The 13,097-nt window shown below is 44.1% G+C and overlaps 1 protein-coding gene across 5 annotated transcripts in view; it reads right to left on the bottom strand.

The window, feature by feature from the left end:
- The window catches only part of PHYHIP (phytanoyl-CoA 2-hydroxylase interacting protein), a 47,481-nt gene that overhangs the window by 16,394 nt on the left and 17,990 nt on the right, over positions 1–13,097 (bottom strand). For 4 of the 5 annotated variants that reach the window (XM_077305381.1, XM_077305380.1, XM_077305382.1 and 1 more), the window contains one exon: positions 641–824. In XM_077305381.1, coding sequence (XP_077161496.1) covers positions 641–805 — 165 coding nt within the window. In that variant the 5' untranslated portion in view covers positions 806–824. Of the gene's footprint in view, positions 1–640; positions 825–2,271; positions 2,395–13,097 lie in introns of those variants that run through there. The other variant, XM_077305384.1, reaches the window with a different exon arrangement.

The following is a 13,097-nucleotide window of genomic DNA, read 5'->3' as shown; positions in this document are numbered from 1 at the left end:
TTCCCCATTGCTGCTGCACTGTATTGGCAACTGCAGCAACAACAGGGGCACAGCGCAAGTCTGTCCCCATATGGGAAATGCCTGTGTCAATTTTGCTCAGGTTAAGTACTCCTGTTTCTTCACCCAAGAACCCAAGAACCCTAGAAGCTATAGTTTGGTAAGAGTCCACTGTTTTTTAAAATGCTTCTTCCCTCCTTCAAAAGAACTACAGTCCCAAAGAGAACAGAGGGAATTGTTATTAAACTAGATTTGATCCAGATTCCAGATGAGTACCTTTTTTATTCTGTGGCAATAAAATAAATCAGGAGCCTAGAGGCATCTTAAAGCCTAACCAAATTTTCAAATAATTAAATTCCTATTTCAGTTTTGGTATAGATACATCCAGAGTCTTCCAAGGGAGATATGCAGTTGTTGCCAGATGTTAATGGGGCCCAGAGGACAGAAACAGCTGCACCGTATGGAACTGGTAGCTGGTGTGTGATCCACATTTCCACTGAAGACACTAAACCTCCACTGGCCATCTGGAGCAGAGAGGGAAGAATTCTTATTGGCTGAAGGGATTATTAAATAAAAATGTGCATTAGAAAGAGTACTTTGTCCCAACCCTCCCCACCGTTATGTGTCATTATGGCTTGCTCACCCTGTGTTTGAATTTATTGGAGTTCTTGTTCTCCTTCTTATTCAGGTCAATGAAGTAGTGGGTGACTCTGTCCAGGTCTCCAACATCCATCGCCCAGGAGATCCGGAATGAGTCGCATGTGATGTTGTTGATCTCAATGCTGTGTGGGGTGGATAACAGCTCCATGATCCGACCAGTTCGGCTCCTAGGATTGGAAGAGACAGAAAGTGGAACAGTGACAAAAGGAGGCATGAAAAGAGGGAGATTAGGGGTCTGAGGAATCCAGTATGGGAAGTACTGGAACATTCTAGAATCCTAAAATTGCATTCATACTCATGTAGGGACAAGATTTCCAGGCATTACTCTCCTTCATCATTGTAATTCTTTGTTCTGTCTTTTGCATTTGTATTGTTGACATACATTAAGAGCAACATATGGGCCAATTCGCACATTACAGAATGTACAAGTTGGACCTGGTGCCTTCATTCTCTATAGCAGTCAGACGTGAAATCTGGGTTCTTCTTATTCCTGTGCATGAAGAACCTGATTAAGATAGAATGAATACAGAGAAGGGACGTTCCCCTTCCCCCCCTTTCCATTTTTCTGACCTGAAACAGTCCTGGGGAGGGGATACTGTTTGGCTCATTGGGAAAATACTTATGCAACCAGGAATGGTGAGGTACCCATAGAAACATGCCATGTCTGACCCTTTGCTCGCTGTCCGGTTCAGACGTTGCCCCTGAAGCTACACCAGTCTAATTCCCACCAAGACATTGGCAGCTAAGCCCTCTACGCCACCATGTCACTGAGACTCTGTCATTGTTCTTGCTTCTCTTTTTCTCTTCTGGGCTTAATTAATTCTTTCTGAATCCAGAGCCATCTGAAGAGCGGGAGTCCTCCCACACAATGGGTTGACAGAGCAGACGGCTCCTTGCAGGTGTCAGTGCCAGAGAGTACATCGCAAGCTTCGGAAGGGACAGATTCTGAACAGATGGAGCTAGGGAGGGAAGAGGCCTGTGGCCAACCAGGCATGGAAGGAGGGGGAATGTTTTGTTGTTTGGAAGTTTAGTGCAGTACAAATCTCAGGTGGGGAGAGAGACACATGCAAAAGCATGTGTGAAGGGAGCTGGAGAAAGCATGAAGATGTCCAATGGGCAAGCATGTGTATGTAGGCGGGGGCTAAAATACCCGCATCCTGCAACATCACAGAGTGCATCATATGCTCCATTGTGTACAAGATAGTTTGGCTGTTCCTGTGCCTACAACTAGAAGCAATGTGATCTGACCAGATGCCTCAGTTATGCTGAAGAACTATTTTTATGATACATTGCATGTGCATGGCATAAAATTGGCATGCAGATAGTATGCATTTGTGCAATAAGACAATGACATATTACATGGTTCACTGAAATGCTGCAGGCTTCTGGAGTGTGCATATTAAGCAGGTGGCATATTGTATAAGCTGGGAGAAATCTGAAAACAAGCGTCACTCAAAAAGTGTATGGGGTGTGAGCTTGTATATCACAATTGTACCCTCTGAACGTTTAGCTCCAAAGTGATGTTTGAGGTATCTGCTGTATACGTATTGTACAGTGTTGCGGCCATTAAGAGAAAAGGCTTTGGTAGCTAATTAGTTAAGGATGCTTCCTGACCTGTCACTGCTGTTTTCCAACTGGTTGCTGAAGGCTAGCTGCTAGGACTGGATAGGAAACCTTTTTAGGTAATGGAATGATGTAGCCAGCAAAAGAGGAGAAGGTGGTGTGAGATTTCACAGTTGGTTTGCATGCCCCAGCAGGAGTGCAGTGTTTACTGGGCTTGGGAAGAAATTGATTCTCCTAGAAATACAAATAGAAGAAGAGTTGGTTCTTATATGCCGCTTTACTCTACCTGAAGGAGTCTCAAAGCAGCTTACAGTCGCCTTCCCTTTCCTCTCCCTACAACAGACACCATGTGAGGTGGGTGAGGCTGAGAGAGCCCTTATATTACTGAAGAAGAAGAAGAGCTGGCTCTTCTATGCCACTTTTCTCTACCCAAAGGAGTCTCAAAACGGCTTACAGTCACCTTCCCTTTCCTCTCCCCACAACAGACATCTTGTGAGGGAGGTGAGGCTGAGAGAGCCCTGATATTACTGCTCGGTCAGAACAGCTTTATCAGTGCCATGGCGAGCCCAAGATCACCCAGCTGGCTGCATGTGGGGAAGCACAGAATCGAACCCGGCTCACCAGATTAGAAGTCCACACTCCCAACCACTACACCAAACTGTCAGTCTGCATGCTTACCTGTTCAACCTGTACATTTTGTCCGTATGGATCACAAAAACATCATGTATCTTGACTTCACACAAGAAAGCTGACTGTTTATAGAATGCTGTTTCCCCTAAAATGCCCTACCACACAGAGAAGTGAAGTGTCATGCAATAATATATTTGGGAGGAGGGGCTTTTCAGATATCAGCCAATGGAAGTGAATTCAACAGCCAGATTCCTGAGATACTCCTGTATCCAACACGTGCCTTTAGGACTTGTTCCAACGTGGAAATAAGCTGCTTTAAAAAAAGAAAACAAATTCCCAGGAGCTGCCTTGGCACGGCGGTATGAGCAATGCAATATTTGAATATGGATGTCATAAATTCCAAGTCTGAGCAACTCCAATGTACAAAGAGCCTGTATGGTATAATGTAATATTTATTTAGAGAATTCATATTCTGCTTCTCTGGAAACCTGTTCAAGGCCACTCACAAGCAAATCAATGCCACAAAACCATAAACACAACAACTTCAATTATAAATATTAAAAACAAACCATAGACACAGCATCAAACAGCCACTGGAAGAAACTTCTTAATAAGGCGCTTGGGTTTAAAAGACAGTAGAGCAAGTCCCAGGCATGCCTTGAGGATCAGGTCATTCCACATGTGAGGGGCTGCCAACAAAAATGCCCTGTCTCTGGTTACCAGCCACCTCCCATTTGTAGGTGTGCAGCATAGACAGCAGGGCTTGAGGCCAGGACAGCATGGGAGTTTAAGGTAGACAGAACTAAAATGCTTAGCTCTCCCAATGAAATATGTGAAGCACACGCTTCTGTTAAAATCAATGGGACTTAACAGTTGCCAGGTTGCAACCCACTGAACCTTCCTGTGTCCTTTAAAAGCTACAAAGAGAAGTCAGCAGTGAGCTTTTCTTGCACTGTTCATTTCCTGGTCCTGCCATTCACCCTCCCCTCCCACTTGCCAGAGCTAGCCGGACTCTCCTTCTGCTGTACAATAGAGGAGGGAAGAGGAGCAATTATAGGACTTAGGAAGAAAGCAAACAGAAGAAGCTGCTGACTGCATCTTTTTTTCACAGCTATGAAGGAACCTTATGTAAGGTTGCTACCGTAAGCACACACTTAAATTGAAGTCCTACTGTGTAAGAGTGCTTACAGTAGCAACATTAAATAAGGTTTCTCAGCTCCAGAGCTGTAAAGAAGGATGCTGTGAACATGCTTTGAGGCAGAGCACAAAAAGAGAAAAACTGTATTGTGCTGAGGTCACGTGGAACTCCAAGAGTTAAGAAATCTTAACCATTATTACATTAAGAATTGCCAACCAAACCAGTTGTCTTCTCAAAGGAGGAGATCAGGTTTGGCTCGATTTGTCCTTAAGTAATCTAGGTTACTGTGTGTAATTATCCAATTGTCTTCTAGATGCTCACAAATGGATTGTTTATGATTTATTTTAACAATCTGCCGAGGGTGGAAGTTGAGTATGGACATGTATGAACAGGTGTCTCTCTCGCTCTCTCAGTGCACATGCTCTTTCAGGGCTTGTCAGATGAAATGTGAGGGGAGACAGCATGTAAATAAGGATGCCAGCCTCCAGGTGGGATCTGAGGATCCCTTGGACTTACAGCTCATCTCTAGACTACAGAGATCATTTCCCATTGAGAAAATTGATGCTTTGGAGGGTGGGCTCAATGGGATTGTACCCCACTGAGGTCCTGGTCCTTCCCAGGCTCCAGCTCCAAATTTCCAGAAGTTTCCCAACATGGAGGTGGCAACGCAACCTCCCCTCCTCCACCAGTGGTTGGGGAGGACCTGACAACTCTGGTGGTGGATATGTCCATGCTGTCAAACTGGAGCTTCACACTGTCACTTTAAAACTACCAGTTAAGTAGAGATGCAACAACCATAACTTTCCCAGCCCTGCCTGCTGTACAGCACCTCTGAAGGCCTGCTTTCTGCAGTGGTGGGGGGGGGGAGGGAGGGAGGCAACAGAAAGGGGAAGGGCTGGGCAGAAAAAGCTGTGGGTACTGCCTAGTCAGTAGTTTGAGAACTACTCTCCAGATTGCAGCTTGGCAGAATAAGCTTTTGCCAGGTGTACAGATGAAAATATATTGCCAGATTTCAGCAGAGCCAGTTTGGGGGAAGAAGCAAGCTTTTTGTAGCTTCACAGATGAACTTTTTGTACGGGAATCTGGAAAACCTCATGTAGGTTCAGATCCAAAAGCAAATCCGGTTATAAACTGAAAAGGTAGCCTTGGACACATCTCTCTTTCTCTGTCCCACGGTTTACCTCTGGTGTAATAACTATGGTTGCAAACATTTTCCCTGGCAGACCTTTTGACAGCTACCTAACCAGCATAAATCAATAGGTGATGCTTCTTCCCATTCTGAATTCTTAGGCCAGTGCTAGTTCGAACTGCTGATTTCTGATGATGCTGGAAGAGTTATAGGAGCCTTGCCAGAAAAACAGCTGGCAACCTCAACTGCAAATGATAAAATAATCTTATTAGTCTGAAAGCAGGCCTTTGAAAGGTTGAAGGTACCGAAGGGGAATGCTAATAATGCTAGCGTGGGAAAATGAAGGGCAGAAGTCTGTTATTCACTTTCTAGTAGCAAAGCTCCCATGCAATTAACAATGCAAAATAACAAAGTACTTTTTCATCACAATTAACCTATGGAAGAGGCTGGAAGGTAAAAGGATGAATGTTGTAAATTTATTTTAAAAGAACCTAAACCAATTCAGGAAAATGAGAGAGAGGGGGATGCGGGAGAGTCATGGAGGCCGTAAAAGGTAAAGATACTTCTTTTAAAAAGCAGATTCCACCCAATTTGTGCACAGAAAGAAATAAAGTTCTGGCAAAACAAAAAGGTAAGCAGCGACAGAATCTGAGGAGTAGAAGACCAAAAACATACCCATGACAGAGCCAAGGTTTCACGCAAGGGTGTCAGAAGAACTGAGTCAAGATGAAGTAATGAGGACTACATAAGCAAACTGGAAACCAGTATCTGGAGGTTTTCTGTTTTGTTTTGTTTTTTTTAACTCATATACAAAAGTTGTTGGTAAATTGGCTTCTGCAATGGCTGGTAAACATCAAATGTCACCCCAATTTTAAAAAGGGGTCCAGAAGGAATCCAGGGAATGACAGGCTAATTGACTTAACATCTGTGTAAATGAGTAGAAACTGTTATTAAAGACAGAATTGTGAAGCACATACAGGAACAAGGCCTGCATAGGGAAAGTTTACATGGCTTCTACTAAGGGAGTTCTTTGAGCTTTTGATAAGGCACCTCACCAAATCCACCTGAATAAGCTTAGCAATCGTGTCTTCTTGTGGACTAAAAGTTGGTTAAATGGGAAAGAAACAGAGAATAAATGGACCAGTTCAGTGGAGCAAAATGGGCAGGGGGGTCCTACAGGGATCAGTGTTGAGGCTGGTGCTATTTAGTTTGTTCATAAATGATTTGGAATTGGGGCTGAGCAGCATTGCAGCCAAGTTTGCAGATGATACTAAAGTATTCTGGATGGTGAAAACCAAAGCAGATTTTGAGAAGCTACAGGAGGAATGAGCAACCATGTGGCAATTGATAGGTAAGGAGATGCACACCTGAACAAATCCCTTATTTTAAATATATGCTGACAAGGTCTGAACATAAGGAAATAATTTTTAACAGAGAGTGATTAGACTGTGGAATTGATTGACAGGGCAGGTAGTGGTGCCCATGAACACAAATAGCTTTAAAAAGGGGTTAAACTGATTAATGGAGGAGACATTCATCATGGGAACCTCCATATCCAGGAGCAACAAACCTTTGAATACCAGAGTTGGGAGACAGCAGCAGGGGAGGGCCTTGGCCTCTATTAGGCTAGAGAGAGGCCCCTGGTCTGATCAGCAGGCACTTATGTTAAGCTGCTTGGAGCCTCATTCGGGTAGAGAAAAGTGGCATAAAAGAACCAACTCTTTTCCTTCTCCTCCTCCTCCTCCTCCTCCTCCTCTCTTCTGTGTTTCAGGAACATTAATTTAGTTGTCTCCATTGTTTTAGGTTTCATTTCCAAATTTTGTAGAATGCTATTCTTACAAAGTTTGCCATTACATTCATTTCCTTCCATTGTATGTTTCCAGTGTGCAGTGATAAAGCCCTGAAAAGGACAAATTTGATGTTGTACATGTACTCATAACAAGATTCTTTTTGTGCAGTGTTTCACCAGTACACAGAAGCAGGAGACAACCAGTGCATTGGGCTCTAGAATTTATGAGAGTCAGGTACAAATTCCCATTCTGCCATTCAATTTGTGTGTGACCTTGGGCCAGTCATTCTGAGGCTCCCCTACCTCTGTGAAGATAAAATGAGGGAGGGTGAATCATGTCTGTTCTCCTCTGCTCATTGAAGGAAGGGCGGGGGGGGGGACACTTCACGGAAATACATGTACATCTATGAAGCACCACCTGAGAAGAATCATTATACAATCATATGTACAGTCAGATCAAGTTTGCCTTTTAAGCCGTGTTTTATCAGTATGTGTGTATCAGCAGTACAGGAAGAAAAACTGAAAGCTGTAGCAAACTGCGCATGATCCAATTCTGGAATTAATTTGGGAATTTCTTCTAATTAAACTGGCATTGGGGAGGAGTGGAATGCAGCACAGCAAGTAATTCTGGAAAACAGGCAAGGGAAATCTACTCATCCCTACCTTTTGCTTCACATGTGGCCTTTGTTCCCACACTGGGAAAGTGTGGTTAGCCCATTAAAAAGCAATTAATTGCTGCAAAAATAGAAAGGTCTCACATTCTGAAGCTTTTGAGCTGGATCATTTTTTTTATAAGCCTTCGTTCAGCAAAAACGAAAAACAACCTCCAGTTTTAATCCTAGTTGATGGACAATAGTTTTGAAAAGATTGCTAGGGAAGCAAAACAGAAAAATATAAGCATCATTTTTAGGTGGGTCTTACAAGCTCTGTCAGATTCACTGTCAGATTCACCTGCTCTCACCTGTAGTACTGGTATAAATGGGAACATTCTACAGCCTTGGAAAAGGCAGCCTCTGGCATTCATGGCTTAATTCTCGCCTGTAAATGTCATAGTATTTCCCTAGAATGGTCAGTAGCCAACAGGAGGAGAACAAAAACTGATTTCTGCCCTGTCCAAGATGGTGTGAGGCCTACAAGACCATCAAGAATCAGCTCTGATCTCATCTGTAGTAAAATCTTTAAATAGAGTAGAACCCTTAAGTAAGGACTGATAAGAATGTGCCTCATTGCTAAATACCCCCAACTAATTTTCACATGGCTGGAGAGTGGAGCCTTCAGATTGAGCTGTAAACCTTTCCCCTGTTCCTAGCAGTACTTTTGTTCTTTCGCCTGACCTACAGAAATTCAACAAGGCAAAGCTTGTCATATATAATTAATTATTAATTCTATTTCTATACTGCTGCTTCTAAGCTGTGCCGGGAGCGGTGGCATAGAAATATAATAAATTAATTAACAGCACAGGAATACAATTGTAGAAAATGCTTTGCCAGTTGAATAACGGCTTGTCATGAATCTGCTAAGAGTACTGACTGTCAACTCCCCCTCCAACCGTAGCCTTCTTCCTCATAAGTCATCCCTACTGCCCGAGTTTGCCCCACGCCATGTTACCTGTTTTTTACAAACAAGTTGCTATGCTATTGAAGGAATCACTTTCTCAGACAGCTTTTACCCGACTGGTGGAGGGGAAGGAGGACCTGGAACAATCGGCTTCTGTGGTGTGTGTGTGTGTTTTACAAGCAGTGCTATATTTCTATCTGGGGATGAGTCTGAAATGATGGCAGTAATTGCAGTGAATGTTCCCAAGCAATAATTAGCACCAAGAAACTGTTGTTGAACCAGAAACCCAGGGGGAAACAGAACCGGACAATTCCTGCCAGGTGGCAGTTCCTTCCCTTAGCTCCACATCTAACAAGGGACACGGTGAAATTTACTAAACCACACTGCAATCTGTTTGCAGTCTGTAGGAAAACGTCACACTTTTTTATTTTTAAAGGGTCACGTCCAGCCTTTCATGGAATAGTTTGCTGAGGGGAAAAAATCACTGAAGATAACTTAGCAACAGTCCCCAAACTGTTCTGGATGTGGAGCGGAGGATGAAGAAAGGTATATTATTGTCATTTTGTTGCCTGAGAGCAACCTATTGCTATGGCTTTACCTAAAGTTATATCTGGTAGGAGTCACAGGAAAAAAAAGAATGTTGTTTAATGCCTGAGGTTTCCTCAATGGGAGCTAATTGTTTGGAGAGGGACCTGAATGGTCCAGGCAAGAACAATCCCGTCAGATCTCAGTAGTGAAGTGGGGTCAGCCCTGGCTAACACTTGGAAGGGCAACTTCAAAGGAATGTCATGGTAATTAAGTGGGGTCAGGCAATGGCAAACAACTTTCAAATGTCCCTTGCCTGGCAGCCAGGCCATCTTAAGATATCCTCGCTAGATTACACACCTGCCTTATGATAAATAATAAATAAATCTATGTTCCTGAATGAGAGGTTGAATCCAGTGAGGAGTTAGTGGAAGGTGCCATTGGAGACAGATCTTTCCCACTTTCCCCTTGATTTGCAGGGTCATGGCATCACTTGGAGTAGCAACCATGGAAGGGATGGTGGGTTGCAGTGAGGAGGGGGAAAAGGACAAAAAATACTCCATCCTGTCTCTCCTTATCAGTACTTCTCTGCTGTTCAAACAGAAAGGAGGGAACGATTTCACACTTGTCCCATCCTCACTGTAACCCACTGAACCATATGGTAATTATTCTACAAGTCCTGAGTCCTGTGAATAAACTTTCCCAGACTCAGAAGGGGCTGCTGGGTGTAGGGGAAAGTGGAGAAGATCCACAATCCATGTTCATGTGGATTTCTAGCCCTAAGAGGAAAGGGCAGTATTACGTGTAACAGGAGTTTTGTAAAAACAGTTGTGAGTTGGCTAAACTTGAAGAGTCTCCCCCTTGGGAGTAATTCAGTGTGGGTAGTAGAGTGCCTGCCATGTAGGAATGCCTCTTAGCCTTAACTGGGTCCTACATATGGTTTTTTTAAACCAAGAAGGCCTTACAAAGAGTCCATAAGTCTCCTGAGCATTCTCATCCAAGAGTACTTCTGGAACATTTCATTGCTTGGGGATGTGGGGAGCAATAACAGCATTATGCACACCACGGGCAGCTAACTTGATAGATGCCTACAATGCTCACATCAAAATATATGCATGCGTTTCCACAGCTAGGCCAACTTCCTAGCTGGTTTCAGCTTTCCATGATAGCACACAAATTACTTTAGTCAGAGAGCAAAGAAGGATACACAAGACAAGGCACTGCAACCTCAGAAGGAGCTTTGGCTTTGGAACAATCATTGCATTATTTCAATGAACAAACCAACTCTTGTGTCAGAGTCATGGGTTTTCCTGTCCAGCAGTTAAACAGCAGAAGAGGTGCTAATGAAATGTGGACTTCATTTTCCATGTAGCCAATGTAATTTGTTATTAGCATTAATCCAGGATCAACTGGGTCCTATTCCTATTGAATGTCTGGGCCAAAATTAGGGTGGGGGGGAAAGAAAAGAGTGAATCTGGCGTAATTAAGTCAAAATCAAAGCCACTCTCTGAAAGACAAGCCCTTGGCTGCCGCCACCTTAGCAGGCCTGACACGTTGGGGCAGAAGTGGATGGCCCATCTGGCTTTCTATGCAGCTTGGTTCTGGCACAAAAAAACAAGAGTCCTGTATATTCACAAGAAGCACTGACTTGGCAGGGTGAGGTACTTATCAGGAGAGGACAAGCCTGTTCACCCCCTTTGTCTTGGGGAGAGGCACTGGATGAATCATTCCCCACTGAGAGCTCCCTCGCCCCTTTTCTTTGCTCTTCCAGTTTAACTATGTAGGTGTCAGACTAGAGGCCAGATTGCTTGCATTGCTCAAAGAATATTGTACAAATAGCTGGGATTCAGAGAAGAAAACAGAGAGCTTAAACCATATGACTGATTTGCTATATTGGCATTACAGCACCTCTGTTTCACTTTACATTGCCAGCCTTCAGGCAGAACCTGGAGTTCTGGAATTAAAACTATCTCTAGGCTACAGAGAGCATTTCCCATGGAGCAAATCATAGAATCATAGAGTTGGAAGGGACCATACAGGCCATCCAGTCCAACCCCCTGCTCAATGCAGGATCAACCAAGAGCATCCATGCTAAGTTATTGTTCGACATATAGTTTAAAGCCATTACTGCAGGTTCTCTCCTCTGCTGCCAACAGGAACCACTCCCTGCCCTCCTCCAAGTGGCCTTCCAGATACTTCAAGAGAGCCATCATGTCCCCTCTCAACCTCCTCTCTACTAGGTTGAACATTCCCAAATCTCTTACTTTTCCTCATAGGGCTTGGTCTCAAGCCCTTGTCACTCCCCTCCACCCTGTCAATTTTGTCCACATCCTTTCTGATGAGAGGCCTCCAGAACTGCACACAGTACTCCAGGTGAGGTTTGACCAATGTGGTGGTACTATGACATCATGTACAACGTTGGAGGGCAAACGCCATGGTGTACCAATGGGTCTTGGTAAAATCCCTCCCCAAATCCCCCTTCTGCAGGCCCCCACCCACAAATCTCCAAGTATTTCCGAGGCTGGATTTGCCAAACCTAGTTTCACTCTTATGGCTTTCCCTCGAGAATACTGGGAATGGCAACTCTTGAGGATGTTGAATGTCCTTTGTCAGAACATCTTGTCCCTCCTGCAGAGCAATAGTTCCCTGGGATAGAGAGATGACTCTCTTCTCCTCCATCTGCGTAATTTATTTAAGAAATGACTGAAAAACCAGTTGAACTCTGCTGTGCAGAAAGTTGCGCTGAGTCAGTGGCTAAAAGGTGTTGAACTGTTGAATAAATCTCATAGAGTCTGCTGAGAGCCCACCACTGGCTTCTCCATTCGGACAAAAATATCACCAGGGTACGTGAACTAGTAATATAGCATCCCTCTGCAATGTGTTGTATTTCCTACACTACTAGGACCAACCTTTAGGCACGTGAGATTGGGGGTGGCGGCCCGCTTTGAGACCAAAGAATGAAGTTTCAGGCAGCTACGGCTCTTATTATTCAACGAAAGCTCAGCTTCCAGGGAAACAGCTCATTTTCTTTTCAAACTAATCTAGGGAGGTAGCATTAGGCTGGGAGAACATGACTTGTCCAAGGCCACCCAGTGAGATGCAGAGCAGAGCAGGGAACTGAACTTGGTTTTCTCAAGCCCAGAATCATGCTAGCTCTCATTAATCATTGGCCCCATGTCTGTTCTGGAAGGTCCTCTCCCTCTCCGTCAAAAGCAATGACACATGAATCCTACCTCTCCAGGGAGCAAAGTTTGAAGCCTTTCTCCAAAGGAAGCGCCACTTAGGCAGGAGCAAAGGCTGACTTCCCCATGCTGCCTGGATAAATGGGCTTCTTCTCTCCCGTTTTACCAGATAATTGCTCTGATTTTCCCCCTTCTTCCTAGCAACGTGAGCACTTCCTGTGGCAAGATCACAGTTCTTTCCTGTCAAATTCTTCCGCCTGTGATGCCTCCCTTTGTGCGGAGAAGAAGGCACTTGTATTTATAGCTGTCTTGCTGGCAGCCCCCCACGCCTCCCCTTTTTGGTCAGAATTCAGCTGATTGGAACTTAACCCCCTGGTGGCCTAATAAATCCACCAGAAAGCAAGGAAGCTACCTTTGCGATAAGAGCTGCACACTGAGAGAAGTGAAGTGATGTGCATTGTAAAGAGGACGAGTACCGAAACTTAGCTTGGGGCAGAATAAGGTCTTATCTCTGTTCACACAGACTGGCTTGAAATGAAAATCAAAAGCTCCACTCTAATATTGGTAATGAAAGTGAGAGGATAAGAAATTGAATTCCATATCAGGCTATCAGTTACCTGCACGGGAGAGGGGGGGGTCAACAACCATCATAATCGCAGCCTTCCAGCTGTAACTATCCATAAAGTAGCATTCATTATAAGAAAAAGGGTGAGCTATAAATCCAGATAAAGAGAAATCAATAACACAAAATCAGTGTGCAAAAGAGAAATGTTATCTGGGAACACAGAGCTGGTGTTGTGTAGTGGTTAACACTATAACTTAGAGGACATATGCCTGCAGTGATCTGAAGGCCAGTTAAGGTGCCTGAGGCAAGTGTCTTTCTTATAACCTCAGTCCCTTTCTGTACCACAGTGCCTTCCTTTACAG

Source organism: Paroedura picta, chromosome 12, assembly GCF_049243985.1.
Source record: "Paroedura picta isolate Pp20150507F chromosome 12, Ppicta_v3.0, whole genome shotgun sequence".
In the NCBI taxonomy this organism is placed as follows: domain Eukaryota; kingdom Metazoa; phylum Chordata; class Lepidosauria; order Squamata; family Gekkonidae; genus Paroedura; species Paroedura picta.
Note: the sequence above shows the minus strand (reverse complement) of the source record. Positions and strands in the feature narration are given on the sequence as shown.